The sequence below is a fragment of the Grampus griseus genome (assembly GCF_964374135.1).
Source record: "Grampus griseus genome assembly, chromosome: 10".
Lineage (NCBI taxonomy): Eukaryota > Metazoa > Chordata > Mammalia > Artiodactyla > Delphinidae > Grampus > Grampus griseus.
In genome coordinates, this window is record NC_139004.1 from 64,194,452 (window position 1) to 64,217,525 (window position 23,074).

Consider the following 23,074-nt stretch of genomic DNA (forward strand, 5'->3'; position numbering starts at 1 on the left):
AATCTATTAATATTTGAAAGTTAAGAACTGGAGACACAGAGCAAGAAGTGAATCATCCCATGGCACCGCTGAGAATAATTAAATCACGTCTAACACTCTCACAGTCTAGGCAAAAGGATACAAACCATTTTTTGGAAGAACCACCTCCTCTATGTTGGGTACAGGTGTTGGGTCTTCCATGTCCTTGGTAAGATCTTCTTGCTCATCTTCCTCTTTCTGACTTCTCCGCTTCCCATAAAGACTAGCTTGGCTACAACATAAAAGATACAAAATCACAAACAAGACTGACGATAGCTAGTTACAGCAAACAATTTCAGAGGCTTTAACTACACTGTTAGAGAATCTATGTTCAGAATCACTTTAAAAGACAAACAGAAATCAAAAAAGTTAGATACATTCCCTAAATTACATCTAACCAGTCAAAAGGAAAAGAAAACTTTTAGGGCACAAGAAATGACCACAGAAATTCTGCAATACAAATTTGCAGACAGTACCCTAAAAGGTGCTTAGTGTAATAAAAAAACATCTGCTACAGAAATACAGCACATATTTTATCTCAGATCATAAAGAATCACTTACATAAGAAATTTTCTCAAAGATATATACAAATAACTGCTTTTTGGATTTCTTTGGTTTTCTGTATTTTCCTGGCTCTTTGTAACATCCAAACATCAGGAACTGCAAAGTAAAATCACTTAGGACAGTACTAACTTTTGTATTTTGTAAAAATTGTCATTGTTCTTTAACCACCTGAATTCAATCAAATCAACATTTATTTTTAAAACTAACATATGCCAGGGCTTCCCTGGTGGCGCAGTGGTTGAGAGTCCGCCTGCCAATGCAGGGGACACGGGTTTGTGCCCTGGTCCGGGAAGATCCCACATGCCGCAGAGCGGCTAGGCCCATGAGCCATGGCCACTGAGCCTGCGCATCCGGAGCCTGTGCTCCACAACGGGAGAGGCCACAACGGTGAGAGGCCCGCGTACCGCAAAAAACAAAAACAAAAACAAAAACAAAACTAACACATGCCAGAAAGCATATTAAAGTTCAAACAAGAATGGAATGATTCCTTACCTTGAGGAATTACAGGGAATTCAGGACAGAAATCATTAACTACCTCATATAATGTGATGTGTACCAATACAAAGCAATGAATACAAGGACCACAAAAATACAACTCAGACAAAGAGAACTGTAACAATTTACTAAAAGGTTGGCAATGTTTCAGGATGATGAGTAAAAGCATAAAAGCTTAAGAAAAAAATTCCCCGTTTTGGGGTAGTAATCTAGAATACACCGACAAGGGAGGCAGAATGGAGAAAGAGCTTGCTGAGTCCTCACACTGCTGAGAGAACGCTCCAAGTTCTCTTTTTAGAGGGATAACATGTTGGCATAGGTTAGAATAAGGTATACAGAGTAAAAAAATTTGTTTAAAAAAAATTACATGACAATTTTTTTTTAAGCCTATGAAACTAAAGGTGGCAAGGAGGTAAAATACTTCAAAATGAAGAAAAGATGCAGGGAAGATGAATAAAACAAATGTTAGGAAAACAGGTTTCAAGATGTTTTAGTTAAATAGACTATTCTAAGGGGAGACTTAAATGAGCAAAGTCCTGCTCATTAGAAGGCAGATGCATTCAATTAAAGGACGCGCATACATTTATTTTGGGAAACTAAATTTGGTGGGTATTATACTCAGAGTAGAGGCTAAATGCCACCACTGTGAGCATCCCAGACAACACATTTTGATTCTGTGACCACTCATGTCCTGGCAGCCCATCTTAGCCCATAAAGGGGAGAGTAGCACATCGATTTCAGGCCGGGAAACATTTGGAAAAGTTGTTATGATATTCTTTACAAGGATCTCAGGTAGCTCTGAAATCTCTGAACATCAACAATAAGTTTCAGAATGCAAGTTTAAGAGATAAGGTTACCCTCAATAATCCCCAAGAAAAACCTATTTTGTTCTTTTAATTTTTATGTCACAGTACATGTGACTCGATAAAATAACAAAAATCTTTTTATAACTGTAACTGACTCATTAATATTATTTATAAAACTAAATAAGAGTTTCTTAACTTCCCTAAAAGCTTCTACGCATGGTTAAGAACGCTTAAGTAACCTTACCCTTCAAGAAATAACGTGATTCAAGGCATGTTCTGGGCAACAAAAGGCAAATTTGGCTAGAGAAGAATGTCACAAAAGGAAGCTGATGGAGAGAAGACGACTGCACTGTAAAGATCTACTTGACAACAGCCAGAAAGTCGACAAATTTACTACCACATGAAAAGAATAAATTTTGCAAACTGTCATTTTCTAAAACTAAACTATAATCTCTGAAAAAATGCTCAAAATATATTTTGAGGGACTTCCCTGGTGGCCCAGTGGTTAAGATTTCGCCTTCCAATGCAGGGGGTGTGGGGTCGATCCTTAGTAGGGGAGCTAGGATCCCACGTGCCTCCCCACCAAAAAAAACAAAGACATAAAACAGAAGCAATATTGTAACAAATCCAATAAAGACTTTAAAAATGGTCCACATCAAAAAAAAAGTCTAAAATATGTTTTGAGCTAGACAACCCTGAAATTATTAACTATCTACTTAGTACATAATCATAAAATTATTATTTACTGTCTACCATTTATAGGCATCTACTTCAGGCCAGGCACTGTGCAAGGTCTTTAAAGTCTCACTTAATCCTCACAACAACCTATTCAATAGAAACCAAAATCTCTACTCAAGCAAGATTCACTAAGTACAAACGTGACTTACTGAATAAGGCACTACACTGCTGCAATTTGCAGAATATGGAGCAGACAGAGGTTCAACTCCTCTATAAGTCATTTGGATCATGTAGGGGACAGGTGGTAAAACTGGAGAAAGACAGTAATTCGTGAATATAATTTCTTAAATTCCTTACCAACCACACTTCTCAATACAAACATTGATACAGAAAAAACGTTCTATTCAGAGATAGAAATGTATAAAATTGACATAAGATGCCCATAAGATAACATCCCATAACAAGATGAGCTATCAAAGCAAAGACTTCCAACCAAGTCAAAGTAAGACAAACGTCCAATGTAAATGTAAAAATCTGCAAAGTTCTTTAGTCTGTTTCAGTGCCTTCTGAATCATGCTGCAGTTCTTACCCTTTCTTCCCGCTCTTCTTCCGGGATTCTGTGGGTGTGGGAGGTGGAGGGGAAGGTGAATGTTTCCTCTTTCGAGCATTAGCTGATGCTTTTCTATCTCTTCTCTCTGGACTTCTGACTGGCTAGGAAGAAGTAAATGGAAGTAAATATCGGCTAGCTTTGCTGACTCCTCAGTTTCTACAAACCCTTGTCCAAAGGTGAGTTTTCACAAAGATAATACCAAACACAAGTGCGCAGAGGAAATGAAAGGCACAACATTAAGCATCCTCAACCATAAGCAGTCAGGAGACTTTCCCTGACCTTCCAGGTGATGCACCATCAATGGATATATTAGAACCATCCCACAGGTATTCAAACTATGCTACAAAACAGACATGCCCAAACCCCTCACAACTAAAAACTGTTCCTGCTCAAATTCTGTGTTCCCAGGTGGGAAAAGCATTTTCAATAACCACTGGAAAAATATGAAACACATGCTATTAAATTAATGAAATACAAAGACTGGCTGAATGATCTTGTGAAAATGTACCAGAAACTACTCCTAGTTCATCATTAAAAGGAATATAAGAGAAAATGGCTCAAAAGAGGTAAAATTTTACAAGACTGCATCTTATGATTTAAAAGTCAACCCACAGGGGCTTCCCTGGTGGCGCAGTGGTTGGGAGTCTGCCTGCCGATGCAGGGGACACGGGTTCGTGCCCCGGTCCGGGAAGATCCCACATGCCGTGGAGCGGCTGGGCCCGTGAGCCATGGCCGCTGAGCCTGTGCGTCCGGAGCCTGTGTTCTGCAACGGGAGAGGCCACAACAGTGAGGCCCGCGTACCGCAAAAACAAAACAAAACAAAAAAAAGTCAACCCACAGGTGTAAAACTATCCCTATCTGCAGATGACATGATCTTATATATGGATAACCCCAAGGAATCCACAAAAAAACTATTAGAGCTAATAAACAAGTTCAGCATAGTTGCAGGCCATACATCAATATACAAAAGTCAGCCTGTAGATGATAAATTTAATACCAATTTAATAAAACAGACCATAATAAAGAAAATACACCTAAAATGATCCACAGTATTGCATCTGAGGTTGAAAAACGAATCAGAGATTAAAACATCAATTAGACATTAATGATTGGGACTTCTCTGGTGGCGCCGTGGTTAAGAATCCGCCTGCCAATGCAGGGAACACGGGTTTGAGCTCTGGTCCAGGAAGATCCCACATGCCGCGGAACAATTAAGCCCGTGTGCCACAACTACTGAGCCCGTGTGCTCCAACTACTGAAGCCAGCGCACCTAGAGCCTGTGCTCCACAACAAGAGAAGCCACCACAATGAGAAGCCTGTGCGCCACAACGAAGCATAGCCCCCACTCGCCGCAATGAGAGAAAGCCCACACGCAGCAACGAAGACCCAACGCAGGCAAAAAAAAAAAATATCCAAAGCAAATAGGGATGAACTAAAAATAAAAAGATATGAAAAAGACTCAGTTTTTAAATATTTTTCTTAAAGATAAAGAATATATGGTGTGTGACAGACTTTTAGTAAGAAAGTCTTGGGGCTGAAAATAGGTATGAAAGAACTACACTTTCTAAATTATTGGTTAAAAGTATATGCCTCAAAGATTTTTTTCAAAAAACTAAAAAACAAAACCAAAAGCAAAAATCTTAAGTGTCCCCAATGAAAAAAGACTTCCGGAATCACAGGTATCTACCTGAAGCTGTCATAACCCAACACTAACACATCTAAGCCTTCTCAGTCTCAAGTCTTCCTCTAGTGACACACCTACCTCCCAACTTGTGACTTATAACAAAACATGGATAAATATTTAAATGACTGGGCTTCTTAAAGGATTAAAGAGTATTAAATGTCAAGTCCCCCTACCTGAAAAAAGGACTGAACTGTAACTATGAGACCTTTAAGGCCTATACTTTATACTAACTACTATATGTTCCTTAACAAAGCTATTAAAAAATATTAAAACTAAATCAGTTTTCCCTTGGAAAATGAAGAGCTAAGTTAAATTACCCCATGATGACATTTGGCTCACAAAATTAATACTCAGATCTAGAGAACAAAATCAGTTGTACTACCTTGCACACTGCATGGGCCACTTTAAATCTTAATGACCCTCTGAGATTCTCATGCCCCTTTTTGGGGGATGCCAGCTCCTGAGATGGTTGTTATGGCCATTTAGTAACTTTTACATATACTTGATGGCTGACAGTTTATTAATGAAGATTTGATAACATTCAGGCCAAGAAAGAAGAAAACACCAAGTGAGAAAAATGGTGCCAAACCAAATACCTCTTCATTCTTTGTTGAAATTCGCTGACGAAAACTCACGGGCTTCCTGTTCTCATCCACCTCATAATCCTCCTCATTCATCCATTCATTGAAAACATCAGTGTCCAAAATCCATTTTGCATGAACCTAAAGTCACATCAAAGCATGAATATCTACATAAATAATAAATCACTACAGTTTTTAAAGTATTCAAAATGAAAGTAGCTGATTTATTACACTCAAAGCCTCAACTGCATAGAACAGTTTAAAAATACGACTATTAGTGACATATGAGTGGCAATTTTACCACTTCAATTTTCATTCCATGTCTTTTACTGAGTAAACAGTAAAAAAGCATGACTGGTTTTGTGTAGGCTTTGATAACCAAGACCCTGAAATTGGATAATCATGTCATCTTTTTTATTTCAGTTTTATTTAGGTGTAAATGAAAAATAAAACTGATTTTAAGATTTTTATTTAAGGTGTACGTTGTGATTTGATATACATACACATTGTGAAAGGATTCACCCCCCCCCAGCAAATTAATACATCCATCCCCTCACATATTTATCTTGTGTGCATGTGCACGCGTGTGCACACGAGAACACTTAGGTCTACTCTCTTAGCAAATTTCAACTTTACAGTACAGTGTTATCAACTTTTGTCACATTTGACATTAGCTCCTCAGACCTAATTTATCTTATAGCTGAAAACTGGTACCCTTTTACCAACCGTTTCCTATTTCTCCTACCCCCCAATCCCTGGCAACCACTTTTCTACAGTTTCTAGGAGTTTGACTTTTTTTTTTTCTTTAAAGATTCCACACATAAGTGACACCATGCAGTACTTGTATTTCTCTACCTGGCTTATTTCACTAATCCGTGGCATCTTCATCTTCACAAAAATCAGTGACAGAAACATTCAAAGGCAAAAGGCCAAAGTAAATCATTGCTTTAGGCATAAAGAATGTCTCTAGGTTTATACATTCGATAACATTCTAAGAAATGATGAAAGAGGACATTTACTGACATGTTGCCCAGCCCTGTCAAGTACACATGGTGCTCTAAAGAGGCCTTTCAGGGACAGCCAAGGTTGGGACAGGGTGGAGAAGTGAGAGTCAGATTTGGGGTTCTTCCCAGTCCTTTACATGGCCACTTCTTTTTTTTTTTTTTTTTGTTAACGTTTCTAAGAATAAAAGGAAGGGTTCTCTGGATGTCATATAGATACACATGTAGATACGGATATATATAGATATTTAAACCACAGCCCTAGCCTCTATAATACTTCTATTTATTCAACAGTATTTCTCAAAGTGAGCACAATTGGAATTGGGGACTAGACTTCTTTCCTGTGTGGGACTGCTGTTCAGTCGTGTGTGTGTGTGTGTGTGTGTGTGTGTGTGTGTGTGTGTGTGTGTGTGTGTGTGTGTGTGTGTGTGTGTGTGTGTGTGTGTGTGTGTGTGTGTGTGTGTGTGTGTGTGTTGCAATTAAGGGACTGCTGTTCAGTCATGGGTGGTGTGTTGCAATTAACATGCCCAGTCAAGAATCATTAAAATACTAACATGAGAGCAAAGAGAGAAAAAGAGACCAGCAACTACAGCTATGAAGCCTTCAGGAACTAAAAACCTACAACATAGCAATCACTGAGACTATATGGACTTGCCAATAAAAATATTTTGTCAATCTAAGCTCCCCACTGCTCCCCCCTTGCATTTTTTTTAAAAAAGGAAACATTACTACATTGGTTGTTAAGGATATTGCCTGAATGATATACTGCTTTAAGAATGACATCGACCTGACTACATGCCTCTTTTCCTCCCAAAACTAGAGCTACACAGTAACAAACACAAAATTAATACCCGTCAAGGAGAATATAAGACCTTAAATAATGTAACTCGAAAAGACTCCTATATGTATAAATTATGAGAATGGGATATATAAATAGAGCATGAGAAACCTTAAGCTAATTAGAGAAAAAAATCTATTTAAAGGCATGACTATGTTCAAGAAAAGGGTAAATTAATTCAGTGATGTAATTAATTGCAGAAAAATTTAATTCAGTAATTAATTCAGAAAAATTTATGTCACAGCATTTGAAAACATAATAGTCTTTTCCAAATTGTTCATAAGTATGTATATATTTTAAAAGTAGAGCTGAATATTCACATTGTACATTCTTTACTATCCAGAAGACCTTGAGAGAATTCTCTTGAGAAAGTATGTTAGGACAGTATGGACAACTAATAATCATTTGTGCCAGGCACTCTGCTCAACACCTTACATATAATATGATCTTGTTTAATCCCGCTAAGCAAGGCAGGTTAGTCTCTCCAGTTTTCCAAATCAGCAAACTGGGGCACAGAGAGTCAGCAAGCTGCCCAGTTACTTACCTACCAAGAGGCAAAGCTTTGCACGGAGTTCTGCCTAAGCTCTTATGCCACTATGCTCTATTACCTGTCTCACAAAAACACCTTAGGGTCAGAATAATATAATAGGTTGTGCAACCTTCAGCAAAATTATCTAACTTCTATAACCCAGTTTCCTTACCTATGAAATGATACGATGGTAAACTCTGCTATCAAGCCCAGTCCTAAACTTCTGACAACTATAATCTTCAACATAGTATGTTTCTAAAAATCCTTTCGTAATACTTGACAATGTTATATGGCTCACAAGTCATATAGTTTATCCCTTTAATCAACATTTTTTTCCAAGTAACAACTTAACTGTTTGACTAGACAGATGTCTAGATTTGACTACACACAAAGATATATGTTTGAAACTGCTAGACAATGCTGGAGGCTCAGTAGTTCTAACATCAGAGAGCACAGTTCACATTTTTTTCAAGTTTTCAATGAGAACAGATTGAACAAGTAACCTCTCAGATTACACTTAAAGGTAGTTTTTGTTGTTTAAAATCATCTCCCCTGATATGGGAACATATGTATAACTGATTCACTTTGTTATAAAGCAGAAACTAACACACCATTGTAAAGCAATTATACCCCAATAAAGATGTTAAAAAAAAAAATCATCTTCCCTGAAGATAATGGGACAATACAAATATAGCAAGAATTGGTATGCTTTTTTGGGGGGGGCGGGGGGAAGGGTCAGATACTAAATATTTTAGGCTTGCAAGCCATACGTTCTCTGTCTCTACTCAACTCTGCTGCTATAGTGTGCAATCAGCCACAGAAAATACATAAATGAATGGGTTTGGTGGTGATCTAATACAATTTTATATACAAAAACAGGTGGCTATAATTTGCCAACCCTTGTAAAAGGAAAAGTAGTTTTATCCACTGACACTCCATATATGAGGTTTAACAGAGAAAAAATTTTCCAAAAATATACATTAATTACTATATGATCATTCTGAGATGATCAATGAAATGTGAAGAAAATTATACAACTTAACTGAAAGAGATATAAAAGACCTAAATAAATTGGGAGATAAATTGCCTCCACAAATTGAGAGGCTCAGTATTGTAAAGATGTCAGTTTTCTCCAAGTTGTTCTACAGATTAAATTTAATTCGAATCAAAATCCCAATGAGTTTGTTTAATATGGACCTTAACAAGCTGATTCTAAACTTTACACAAAACAGCAAAGACCCAAAAGACTCCTGAAGAAAAAAGTGGGAGTACTCAAGTCAAAACAAATAACTAATAAAACTTTATAATAGAGTCAAGAAACAAATCACGACATACATAAAAATTTACTTTTAACAGAAATGGCTTGGATCAGTGGGGAGAGAAATCCAGCTTTAATATTTTTCCACCTTGAAACTATAGCTGATCTAACACCATATGGGGAAATTTTTTTTTCCCCTACATTATAACATGTTTAAAAATTAATTCCAGGTAGATTAAAGATCTTTATATATTAAAGGCAAAACTAAAGAATTTTTGAAGATGATTTAAGAAAATGTCGTGATGACCTTGGGATAGAAAACAAAAAGATAAGCTACTAGGAAAACTATGTTTTTAATTTTTATTTTGTAATCAATTTATTTATTTGATTTTATTTTTTATTTTTGGCTGCGTTGGGTCTTCGTTGCTGCACATGGGGGCTTTCTCTAGTAGCGACAAGCGGGGGCTACTCTTAGTTGCGGTGCGCTGGTTTCTCATTACAGTGGCTTCTCTTGTTGCGGAGCACGGGCTCTAGGCACGTGAGCTTCAGTAGTTGTGGCACGTGGGCTCAGTAGTTGTCGCTGGCAGGCTCTAGAGAGCAGGCTCAGTAGTTGTGGCACACGGGGTTAGCTGCTCCGCAGTATGTGGGATCTTCCCAGACCAGGGCTCGAACCTGTGTCCCCTCCACTGGCAGGCGGATTCTTAACCACTGCACCACCAGGGAAGCCCAGAAAACCTATTTTTAACACAGGTAACTGATGATGTAACCACGCCTGTTAGTATGCAGAATATCTAAAGAACACCCACAAAGAAAAAGACAACGCAATGGAAAAAAAAAAGCAAAAGGTGGAAACGAGCACTTCATAGAGGAAGAAACACCAAAGGTCAAAGAATTCATGAAAAGATGGCAAAGCTATTTGGTAATAAGAGAAATACAAGTTAAAACCCTAAAGAAACACCACTTCACATCCAGTAGATAGGTAAATATCACTAAGTCAGAATACACCAAGCAGGCCTTCCCTGGTGGCGCAGTGGTTGAGAATCCACCCGCCAGTGCAGGGGACACAGGTTCGATCCCTGGTCTGGGAAGATCCCACATGTTGTGGAGCAACTAAGCCCGTGCACCACAACTACTGAGCCTGTGCTCTAGAGCTCATGAGCCACAACTACTGAGCCTGTGTGCCGCAACTACTGAAGCCCGCATGCCTAGAGCCCATGCTCCACAACGAGAGAAGCCACCACAATGAGAAGCCTGTGCACTGCAATGAAGAGTAGCCCCCGCTCGCTGCAACTAGAGAAAGCCCGCACACAGCAACGAAGACCGAACACAGCCAAAAATAAATAAATAAAATAAATTGGAAAAAAAAGAAAGAATATACCAAGCACTGTCCATGATACAGAGCATCCAGAAAACTTATACACCCTTAGCAAAATAAATTTTTACAACCATCTGGAAACAATATGGCATTGTTTAGAAAAAGTGAATGTTTGCATTCCCTAAGATCCAGTAATTCCATTATGAACAAACACAAAAGATGTATGTTCAGGAAAATTCATAGTAGCATTTTTCATAGTACATTAAAGTAGAAACTACCACACCCACCCACATTACAATGGATATATTGTGACATATGCATACACGAGATTACTTGTACTGCTATATACTACAGATGAATGATGCTGAACAAAAAGGCAAGTCACGAAAAAATACAATATGATTACACTGATATTAAAGCTTTTTAAATGTAAAAACTAAAACAGGATTTGTGTAGTTTTGTGTGTGTGTGTGCGTGTGTGGTAAAACTGCATAAAAAAGACAAGCCAAACATTCAGAATAACGGTTAGCTCTGAGTGGGCAGGCCAAAGGATGAACATGGTATGCTTCAATGGTAATGGTAATGTTCTTTTTTGAGAGTGGCAAGTACACAGGTGTTTTTTAAAACTGTGATCTGTTTTTATTATTCATATTTAATAAATGTTAATATCCACAATTTAACATTTTAAATTAAGTGCTAACTTTCTCATAGCAATCACATTTCCTCTAGAACAACAAAACAATACATAAGCATTGTTTTATACAATAATAGAGAAACTAAAATCCCAGTTCAAATTTTCTGACTAAAGACATGCTTAGTTAGCTCCTTTTCTCTAGGTTTCAGGGATAAGATCTTCAAGCATTAAAAAGTATTATACTAGGATTATATTCTCTTGAAGGTAAAATAAAAATGCAAGTTCAAGAAGAAAAATAAAGTATATAACACACTTGACTTTTAACGAAAAGCATATCCATTTATTTTTAAAATGGATAACAGTGAGCACAAATTGCAATTTAGATTTCATAGGATACATTAAGAAAAAGTATTTAAATATAATAAATTAATTTTAAAAAGATAACCAACAAGGACCTACTGTATAGCACAGGGAACTCTGCTCAATATTATGTGGCAGCCTGGATGGGAGGGGAGTCTGGGGGAGAATGGATACATGTATATATGTATGGTTAAGTCTCTTTGCTGTGCACCTGAAACTATCACAACATTGTTAATCGGCTATATTCCAATATAAACTAAAAAGTTAAAAAAAATTTTTTTAAATTTAGTTTGTAAATACAAACATAAAAGCAAAAAAATAAACAAACATGAAAGATTCCACATACTCAGTAACTATTTAAATATCTAGTGAATAATTTTATATGTTAACTAAACATAAAAGGAAGTAGGGGACTTCCCTGGTGGTCCAGTGGTTAAAAATCCACCTTCCAATGCAGGGAACGTGGGTTCAATCCCTGGTCAGGGAACTAAGATCCTACATGCTGCGGGGCAACTAACCCCATGCACTGCAACTACTGAGCACGTGAGCCACAACTAGATAGCCAGCAGGCTGCAACTACAGAACCCATGCTCTCTGGAGCTTGCGAGCCACAACTAGAGAGAAGCCCACATGTCGCAACAAAAGATCCCACATGTTGCAATACAGATGTCACATGCCACAACTAAGACCCGACACAGCCAAAAATAAGATAAATATATTGTTTTTAAAAGTAAATAGTTCCTAATTTTGCTTTCTTGGACATACATGATCAACAAAGTTTGAAAACCACTGATTTAAAGTATTTGTAATTGCTTTTATTGCAGGGTGGGCATTCTTTAGCTAATGTATTTTCCTTTAAAAGTCATTCTAGGGACTTCCCTGGTGACACATGGTTAAGAATCCGCCTGCCAATGCAGGGGACATGGGTTCTAGCCCTGGCCTGGGAAGATCCCACATGCCGCGGAGCAGCTAAGCCCGTGCACCACAACTACTGAGCCTGTGCCCTAGAGCCCACGAGCCACAACTACTGAGCCCATGTGCCACAACTACTGAGCAGAAGCCTGCTCGCCTGGAGCCCGTGCTCCGCAACAAGAGAAGCCACTGCAATGAGAAGCATGCACCTGCAACGAAGAGTGGCCTCCGCTTGCCTCAACTAGAGAAAGCCCGCACGCAGCAACAAAGACCCAAGGCAGCCAAATAAATAAATAATTTTTTTTAAAAAGTCATTCTATTTTCCTAAAAACAAGACAAAGAAATGCTACCAGTTTCCTCATTCCTTATAAGAATTTGTCATTCCAATAAACTATACCCAGGAATCAGGGGGAGAGTGTGTGTGAAAATCACAGAAACATCACACAAGGGAACAACTGTTGCACTGGCACTCTAAATGAGGATTCAGCACTTATTTGTAACCCATACATGGAGACACAAAAAGAATGGTTAAAAATTTTTCTGTAGTCTACACGTCAAGTAAAAAGTTTATTTCTAACAAAGAAAGGCCGGATTTTAAAAGTTAACATTTTCCGGACTTCCCCGGTGGCATGGCGGTTAAGAACCCACCTGCCAATGCAGGGGACACGGGTTCGAGGCCTGGTCTGGGAAGATCCCACATGCCGCGGAGCAACTAAGCCCGTGCGCCACAACTACTGAGCCCGCGTGCCACAACTACTGAGCCCGCAAGCCACAAATACTGAGGCTGTGTGCCTAGAGCCCATGCTCTGCAACAAGAGAAGCCATCTCAATAAGAAGCCCACGCACCGCAACGAAGAGTAGCCCCTGCTCGCTTCAACTAGAGAAAGCCCGCATGCGGCAATGGAAACCCAACATAGCCAAAAAAATTAATTAATTTAAAAAAAAAAGAAAACAATGTCTCTACGTGTATAACTGGGTCCCTTTGCTGTACAGTAGAGATTGGCACAACACTGTAAATCAACTATACTTCAATTCAAAACTACAAAAAAACCCCCACCATAACTAAAGTAAAAAATACAACTAAATATTTGCAATATACTCTAAACATTTAAATAACTTTTATTACTCTAGGAGACAACAGAAAAAACTAACTGAAAAATGAGAAAAAAATTTTTTAAAAAAACCATTAAAGGGCTTCCCTGGTGGCGCAGTGGTTGAGAGTCCGCCTGCCGATGCAGGGGACACGGGTTCGTGCCCCGGTCCGGGAAGATCCCACATGCCGCAGAGCGGCTGGGCCCGTGAGCCATGGCCGCTGAGCCTGCGCGTCCGGAGCCTGTGCTCCGCAACGGGAGAGGCCACAACAGTGAGAGGCCCGCGTACCGCAAAAAAAAAAAAAAAAAAAAACAAACCATTAAAAAAGACCCTTGAAAATATAAAAAGATGTTCAACTTCACTTCACTCACAAAAAGAGATACCAAATTAAAATTAACATGGATACCATTTCTCACATATCAGGATTTGCAAAAATTCAAACGCTTGACGCCACTCTCTTGGTGAGGCCATGAGGGAAGAGGCACTCTGGCTTCACTGTTTACAAGAATTCAAAACCGTGCAGACTCCCATGGTAGAGGCACGAATCTAACAAAACTACGTATTTTAATTTACTCCTCAACACAGCAACTCTAATTTTAGAAATTTACCTTGAGCATCCACCTTAAAGAAATAAGACAATACATACGGCACAAGGTTATTTATCGCAGCTTTGTCTGTAATTCTAAAATAATGGCAACTATTCACATTTCCAAGTATAATGGAGCACTGTGAAGGTATGACCACCAAGAGTTTCCAGGAAAGATTAAGCAGAAAAGGCAAAGTATAAAAGAGGGAAATAAAAAAATATGCAAACACCTACATGTTTTGGCAAAAAGAAACACAGGAAGGATAAGCCAGAAAACAGTAAGTTTATTCTACAAGGAATGGGGAGATGGGAATAGAATGAACTCATGAGGAAGTATACATTTTTTGGAAGCATACATTTTTTGAAAGCACATTAGAATTCTACATATTCAAAATATAAAACTGGGGAGATCCCTGGTGGTCCAGTGGTAAAGAATCTGACTTACAATGCAGGTGACGCGGGTTTGATCACTGGTCAGGAAACTAAGATCCCACATGTCGCGGGGCAACTAAGCCCGTATGCCACAACTACTGAGCTCATGCACCTCAACTAGAGCCCGCGTGCCACAAATTACAGAGTCCATGCGCTCTGGAACCCACACGCCACAACTACAGGGCCCACGTGCCTGTGTGCCACAACTAGAGAAGAGAAAACCCGCACGCCACTAGAGAGAAGCCCGCACACAACGAAGAGCCTGCGCTCCGCAATGGTGACCCTGCGTGTGGCAACTAAGACCTGACTCAGGCAAATAAATAATAAATAAATCTTAAAAAATAAATATATATAAAATTAAATCAGCTTGGATGGGAAGAGGGAGAGGAAACACCAAAACTGAAAACAAACTGAAAGAAATAAACCTTTAACAATACTTCAAATAAGTAAAAACCACACTGAAGGGAGGGGAAAAAACGTTCATCCAGGTAACTCACGAACACACTATTTGCCAATATATAATACACCCTCAGTCTTGGTCAGGGCTAGGGGAGCAGGAGAACCACAAACATATCTTGAACTCTTTTAGTACTTTTGTTTATGATAGTGGCAGGGGCAAAGCAATTCTGAAACTAATTTGAACGTATTCATAAACGTGTTGATGCTGGGAGCCAAGATTCTTACTCTCAGAAGAAGAGACATATAAATATGGAGTAGAGGAGGGCAAAAAGGAACACTGTGGGGACAGATTAGAACTGGAGGTATCATTATGGCCTCATTATTTCTAAAATATATATATTATGTGTATATGCACGTATATGTGTACTCAACTACTGTCTGCATTTGAATTTACAGATACATAATAGCTCTGAATAGAAAGGACCTAGAAGCAAAGATACTTCAGTAGCACTGAGCATACCTGTACCCAGATCTTGGTCTCTAATACCTTCTCCTACTGAAAGAAATGAGAGCGCCTCAGAGAAACACCTGATTCTAGGCATGAGGAATGGAAGGTACTAAATGAACCTGGAACATCCTACTACGCCCTAAAGGAGGTGCTCAAAAATGACAAGTGCTTGTCACAAGGATCACAAGCCAAGGACTTCCCTGGTGGTCAAGCGGTTAAAACTTCGCCTTACAATGCAGGGGGTGCGGGTTCAATCCCTGGTCGGGGAGCTAAGATCCCACATGCCTCATGGCCAAAAAAACCAAAACATAAAACAGAAGCAATACTGTAACAAATTCAATAAAGACTTTAAAAATGGTCCACATCAAAAAAATCTTAAAAAAAAAACCAACAAGGATGACAAGCCAGCCTGAAGGGGCTCCCAGTGGCCAAATATGAAACAACTTCAGCACAAAATACTGAAGTAATGAATTATTGAGCACTGAAAAATTACAATTCCATGAATTCACACTGACAACAGACAAATAAATAAGTAAAAGAGGGAAAAGGAAGGGCTCTTGCTTACAGAACTCTGAAAGCCAACTGGTAAATGTGGAGGGAAGGGCTGGAGTGGAAAAGTATTGCTGTGTAATCTTCAAAGAAAAGACTGGTTCAGGCAAGAATTCTAAGTGGATGCTAAACCTGGGTGACAGAGAGAGGATTTTGATGAGAAGGAGGGTATCTCCATGGTCTAAAGAATCTTTCACAAATTGTTTATAAGTTGCAAATGGAGGGGAAAAGTAACCATACAGTGGAGCCATCACAGAACACCTTAACTGGGTGATTAAGATCACCAGTGAGGAGGGACTTCCCTGGTGGTCCAGTGATTAAGACTCCATGCTCCCAATGTACAGGGCCTGGGTTTGATCCCTGGCCTGGAAACTAAATACCACATGCCGCAACTAAGAGTTCACATGCCACAACTAAAGGTCCCACATGACACAACGAAGATCCCACGTGCTGCAACTAAGGCCTGGCACAGCCAAATAAATAAATATATTTTTTTTTTAAAAAAAAAAGATCACGGGCTTCCCTGGTGGCGCAGTGGTTGAGAGTCCGCCTGCCGATGCAGGGGACACGGGTTTGTGCCCCGGTCAGGGAAGATCCCACATGCCGCAGAGCGGCTGGGCCCGTGAGCCTTGGCCGCTGGGCCTGGGCGTCCGGAGCCTGTGCTCCACAACGGGAGAGGCCACAGCAGTGGGAGGCCCACATACTGCAAAAAAAAAAAAAAAAACTACAAACAATAAATGCTGGAGAGGATGTGGAGAAAAGGGAACCCTCCTACACGGTGGGTAGGAATGTAAATTGGTACAGCCACAGTACAGAACAGTATGGAGGTTCCTTAAAAAACCAGAAATAGAACTACCATATGATCTAGCAATCCCACTCCTGGGCATATATCCAGAGAAAACCATAATTTGAAAAGATGTATGTACCCCAATATTCATTGCAGCACTATTCACAACAGCCAGGACATGGAAGCAATGAAATGTTCACTGACGGAGAAATGGATAAAGAAGATGTGGTACATACATACAATGGAATACTATTCAGCCATAAAAAAGAATGAAATAATGCCATTCGCAGCAACATGGATGGATCTAGAGATTTTCATACTGAGTGAAGTAAGTCAGTGAGAAAGACAAACATATCATATGATATCACTTATATGTGGAATCTAAAAAAATGGTACAAATGAACCTATTCAGAAATAGAGTCACAGATACAGAAAACAAACTTATGGTTACCAAGGGGAAAGTGGGGGGATAAATTGGGAGATTGCTATTGACATATACACACTACTATATATAAAACAGAAAACTAATAAGAACCTACTGTATAGCACAGGGAACTTTACTCAATACTCCGTAATGGCCTATATGGGAACAGAGTCTAAAAAGAGTAGATATATGTCTATGTATAACTGATTCACTTTGCTGTACAGCAGAAACTAACACAACATTGTAAATCAACAATACTCCAATAAAAATTAAAAATTACTGGGTCAAGTGGCAACACTGGAATATGGATAGTAGACTAAAATATTGTGTCAATGTTAAATTTAATGAACTTGATTACTGTGCTTATGTATGAGAATTTCTTATCCTAGTAAACACACACTTATTGGAGTAAAGGCCCATTATATATGCATCTTTATCTCAAATGATTCAGAAAAAACATATTTATAAACATATAGACTATAAATGATAAATCAAAATGGGAGTGAAATGGTAACAGGCAAATCTAGATAAAGGGTATATAGGTATGCCATGTACTATTCTTTTTCTTGCAACTTTTCTGTAAGTTTGAAGTTATTTACAAATAAAGTGTTTAAAAAAAAAAAGACTAATTTTGGTTAATCCCATTTTCCTCATATGGAATCTAAAGCTCAAAGGCTGTCTTTCTGAAAGTCACACAAATTAGAAATAGGTTGAACCAGGTCTAAAATCTAACATTTTGATCCAATTTAAGTGCTCCTTACATGATACAGAAGTCAATAAAGATCATGTAAAATCACCCATGGAAAGGAGCAGAGCTCCCTGTAAAAATACTGATTCCGGGACTGGGATGGGAAAATTACAAAGGAGTTTGGGGGGCTTCCCTGGTGGCGCAGTGGTTAAGAATCTGCCTACTAATGCAGGGGACACGGGTTCAAGCCGTGGTCTGGGAAGATCCCACATGCCGTGGAGCAACTAAGCCTGTGCAACACAACTACTGAGCCTGCGCTCTAGAGCCCGCGAGCCACAACTGCTGAAGCCCGTGCACCTGGAGCCCGAGGAGAAGCCCACACACTGCAACAAAAAGTAGCCCCCGCTCACCGCAACTAGACAAAGCCCGCGCGCAGCAACGAAGACCCAACGCAGCCAAATATAAACAAAAATTAAATAAATTAATTTAAAAAAAAAAAAAGGAGTTTGGAACATCTTTTTGTGTCAGAAAGTAGGAGATATGCAAAAATGCATCAAATAATGCCAAAAGGTCACAGGAGGCGGCTTAAAGTCGTTCCCACTGGCCAAATTTAGATAATTCATCAAAATGAAGAATGGTAGTAATGTGCTGTGTGAATGCATAGACCACAGACACACATAAAGGGAGAAGGGAAAGCTTGTCCCTGCTGCAAAATGCCAACTGCAAGCACAGATGGAATGGATAGAATTAGAAAAGCACCAGTAATAACTTAATTCAGTCACAGAAATTATTAATGGATGAGCAAACCTTCAGACACAAATTCAATGAAGAAAAGTATATTTGTGTAGTCTCAAAGTATTTCCCTATAAAATATTTTAAATGTCAATGAGAAAAATGGTAATGTTACAGTGGGAAAACCAGGCAGACAGTACCTTCACAAATGATCAAAGTATGAGCCATAATGGGAAAAATGGATAATATGAGGCTGCCAGTATGATGCACTGAGAAGGACACAATATTAGTTATGGAGTACTGCAGCCAAAAATACATAGCCTGAATATAAGGAAATACATGAACTAAAATTCAGGGACATTCTAAAACAACAACTGACCTATATACTTCTAAAATGCCAGTGTCATAGAAGAAAAAAGAAGGGCTGAAAGTTCCAGATTAAAGTAGACTAAAGAAATGTGACAACTAAATGCAGTGTGTGATCCTGAACTGGATCCTGGATCAGGGGAAAAACTAAGTATAAAGCTTATTATATCAGTGGGACAACTGGTGAAGATGTAATATGGGCCCTGTATCAGGTAATAAATTATTTAAATAATTAACAACAGGGGGGACTTCTCTGGTGGTACAGTGGTTAAGACTCTGCACTCCCAATGCAGGGGGCCCAGTTTCAATGCCTGGTCAGGGAACTAGATCCCACACGCATGCTGCTAACTAAGAGTTTGCATTCCACAACTAAGAAGCTCACATGCCTCAACTAAGGAGCCCACAGGCCACAACTGAGGAGCCCACCTGCTGCAACTAAGGACCCCGAGTGCTGCAACTAAGGAGCCCACGAGCCACAACTAAGACCTGGTGCAACCAAATAAACATGAATATATAAATATTTTTTAAAGATAGTAACAACGGGAATCTGGAATAAGAGTATAAAACAGTACTTTGTTTTGTATTATTCCTGCACTTTCAAAATTATTTCCACGTTAAAAGTTGAAACCATTATAATAGAAATGATTCGTAAGAGAAGTCTGTATCATAATAAAAGCCACGAAGGCACTGCTTCCAGCCTTCCTAAATGACATCATCAACGATGTTCAACTCCACTCCTAACACTCTCAACTTTCTCAAACCACAATCTAACTTTCCTTTGGGGTCTCCTCAAACATCACTGCAGATATCTGATCTAAGACCTGGATAATGAGGTCTTCGACCATAGGTATCTCTTAATAGTATGACAAGAAAGGAAGAATCATCGTTCTGTATCTCTTTAAAACATTGCTGTTGAGAACAGCTAAGAAGGGCTATTAAGTTATGTAAGAATAAATTTTGTTTTAAAAAGGATCTTTCACCTTCCATGGCTTTTCTGGAATTGGTGGATCTTCAATTTCCACATCAACATCATTACTATGGACCCAAGTATCATAGCTGTAAAGAAAATGAAAAAAGGAAAACCAAATTAGAACCCAAATTCATTCACGGAAAAGACTTTGATCAAGAGGTAAAAATACATTTTAAAAATGCTATTAGGATCCAGTAATAACAAATTATCACATACTTTTGTCTCTAACACTCTGACAAGAAATCTCTTCTGCAGAGGTCTACAGTAACCTTCACGTCGTAAAACCCAAAGTTTAAAAGCCTCAGTCCACAGAATTTCAACATGTTGATCACTCCTCAAAGCATTTCCCTTATTTGTCCTCTAAGACAGTACTATCATCTGGCATTCCTTCTAGTCACAAGCCTCTCTCTTCAGTCTCCACTGCCAGTTTCTCCTCTCCTACCAAACCTCTTCAACACTGGAAGGCCCCAAGTTTCAGTTTTTGGAACAATCCTCTGACCTATTCATCCTCTTGATCATCATCTCATGCAGTTCTATGCCTTCAAACATATACTGATGACTTGAAATCTCATACCTGCCCTATTCTCTGAATTCTGCACTCATAAATTCAACTGCCAATTCCACATCTCTCATTACATGTCTAATAAAGCTTTCAAACCCAATACTGATACACTCAAAATTCAACATATAATGCCATCCCAACTCAAACAATATGATCTAGCCAATCATCCTCCTCTCAGGAAATGCCAATTCCACTTTTCCAGTTGTTCTGGCCAAAATACTTGCAAGGTATCCTTGACTTCACTCTGAATTACATCCTATAATCAAACTATCAACAACTTCTACCACTTCCACCTTCAAAATATGTTTAGGATCTATATAACTTCCATGTTGACCCAAAGGCCCTGGGAGTCCATTTTTCACATAGCAACCAGAGCAATCCTTTAAAAAACTAAGTCCAACTGTTCAAAACCTTCCAGCTCCCACCGAACTCAGAGTTAAAAGTCAAAATCCGTACAGTGGTTTGCCAAGGCTTCATGATCTGGTCCTATGACCTCATCTCCTAGTACTCTCCCCTCACTCATGTTTTATTCGACCCACCTGGGCTTTAGTGGTACGCTTTGACTATCAGATGGTGGCCACATCATGCCCTTTACATATGCTCCTCATTACCCAGATATCCATCTAGCTCACTCCCTCCTATCTTCACATGTCTTTGCTCAATGGTTCTCTTATCAGTGAAATCCAGCTCACTGATATAAATCACTCCCCCTACTCCACAATTTTGAAATAAGCATAAAATTACCTACCAAATTAAAATTTTATCAATGCTCCTATACTGGCCAATAAATTATTATAAAGCTAAGTGATATCTAAATGAAATATAAGTATAGTAACAAGCATTGGCTTCCTTTAGCCACTTCTCAGAAGTCAGCTGAAAAGCATTTGGAACAAGTACAGCTCAACAGACCTATTAACAGCACTCTGGTAAGTTTTCTAGGAACATTTAAACATGAGTTGGAGAAAAAAAGTTCCTTTGCCAATTAATTAACTATTCCAGGTAAAGACTGCAATGGTGAGTAAAAAAAATTAAAAACCTTATATTCTTTAAGTCTTGACAAGAAAATGTTACAATAAGAAGTGAGGGCACAAACTATAGTTAAGAAAGTGAACTAACAAGGCCCCTTGAGAAGGCAGCACATGAGCCAGCCATTATAGTTTATTTGATACATAAACAAAAGGCTAGCAAACAAGCTAACATGTCTTATAACGTGTTACTATAAAATTCATCTCAATCCTATACTTTATGTAGTTTGTCATAAATTCGAGTTTCCACCGAAGTGTTTCAAAGGCAAGCTGAGTTCCTGTAATAGTTCCTATGATACTGAAAAGTTTGTTTTAATAGTGCCATGAATACCTAAAGCCTCGAAATAAGAAATGTTCTCTAGAAAGTATTTACTTAAATATTACTAATTAAAAAAAAATGTTAGTTCATGTAAAGTGGTCAATTATGGTTCAAAAAAGGTTGATAAGCAAGCTGACTTGATTTGGTTCTAATTAACTCAACTTGTATGAAAACTGTGAATATATTCTTAAAAATTTGAAGATATCTAAAGACATATTTCTTCCTCAAAAAATATATTTATAAGTAAAATAAAGTCACTCAAATAGATTAACTTCAAAACAACACATAACCAGACATTATATGTCTCCTGATGAAGAACACACACCTATGCAAGTCTTGTTCTTTCCCTAAACTGAAATAGATTCTGATCAACTCCAGAGAATGGAGAAACATGTTCAAATACACCACAGTGATGCCATAAAAAATTCCACACTGTGGTAAACTCTGCAGGACAAACAACCTGGTTTCTTAAGTAATACACTGTAAGGCGGGGTGGGCTTCCCCACAGGGAGAACCTATAAACTGAAAAATACTTAAGAAACATATCAACTAATCACAAGATGTGTTTAAATTCTAATTCCAACAAATACCAATCTTATCAATCAATCAAATATATCATATGACAACAATGACTTGATGTTTGACATTAAGGAATTCTGTTAATTTTTTTAGGTTTGACAGTGGTATTGTGCTTATTTTTTTTAATGAGTCCTTATCTTTCAGAAATACATACTGAAATATTTATTATTGAAATATTGAAATGATATGTTTGGGATTTGCTTCCAAAAATATGGTAGGGCTAGAAGTGGATGTGGATACAGATGAAAGAAGACTGGTCTGACATGAAAAACCCACAACCGAGAGTCTCTCCACTTGAAAATAGTGAAATGAACACTTAAACAGCTCTACCATAGGTTTAAGAAGATGAAGTACATGAAAGGTTATCCTTATTCCTAAATGCCCCCTATGCAGGCATAATTTTCATTAAACAATAACCACCATTCTCACTGACGTTTGTTCTTGTTTGTAATATTCTTTATGCATATTTAGATACTGAAACACTGTATGAGTTATGATATATACTTCATTTTAGACATAACGTAACTTCATCCATAATAGAATGGCATAGGTATTTTAAAATAAATAAATAAAATAAAACTAACCAGTCATAAAATACCCAGAAGAAAAATTCATTTCTTAAAGGAAACAAATCTAAATTAGCAGTCTAATACCATACTGAAGGACTGTTTTGGCAAACACAGCAAACATATCAGTTTAAGATAAATAAAGCCTGTGACTTCACTGAACTCCATAACTTAATAAATAAGGAAGTCAGTAAGAGAATACTCAAA

The 23,074-nt window shown here is 38.3% G+C and overlaps 1 protein-coding gene across 4 annotated transcripts in view; it reads right to left on the bottom strand.

The window, feature by feature from the left end:
• SMARCC1 (SWI/SNF related BAF chromatin remodeling complex subunit C1) overlaps window positions 1-23,074 on the bottom strand; it is a gene marked incomplete at its 5' end in the record, with an annotated part of 180,427 nt that overhangs the window by 108,323 nt on the left and 49,030 nt on the right. For all 4 annotated transcript variants that reach the window (XM_082663017.1, XM_082663016.1, XM_082663018.1 and 1 more), the window contains 4 exons: window positions 126-250; window positions 3,151-3,272; window positions 5,452-5,577; window positions 19,827-19,902. In XM_082663017.1, coding sequence (XP_082519143.1) covers window positions 126-250; window positions 3,151-3,272; window positions 5,452-5,577; window positions 19,827-19,902 — 449 coding nt within the window. The remainder of the gene's footprint in view (window positions 1-125; window positions 251-3,150; window positions 3,273-5,451; window positions 5,578-19,826; window positions 19,903-23,074) is intronic.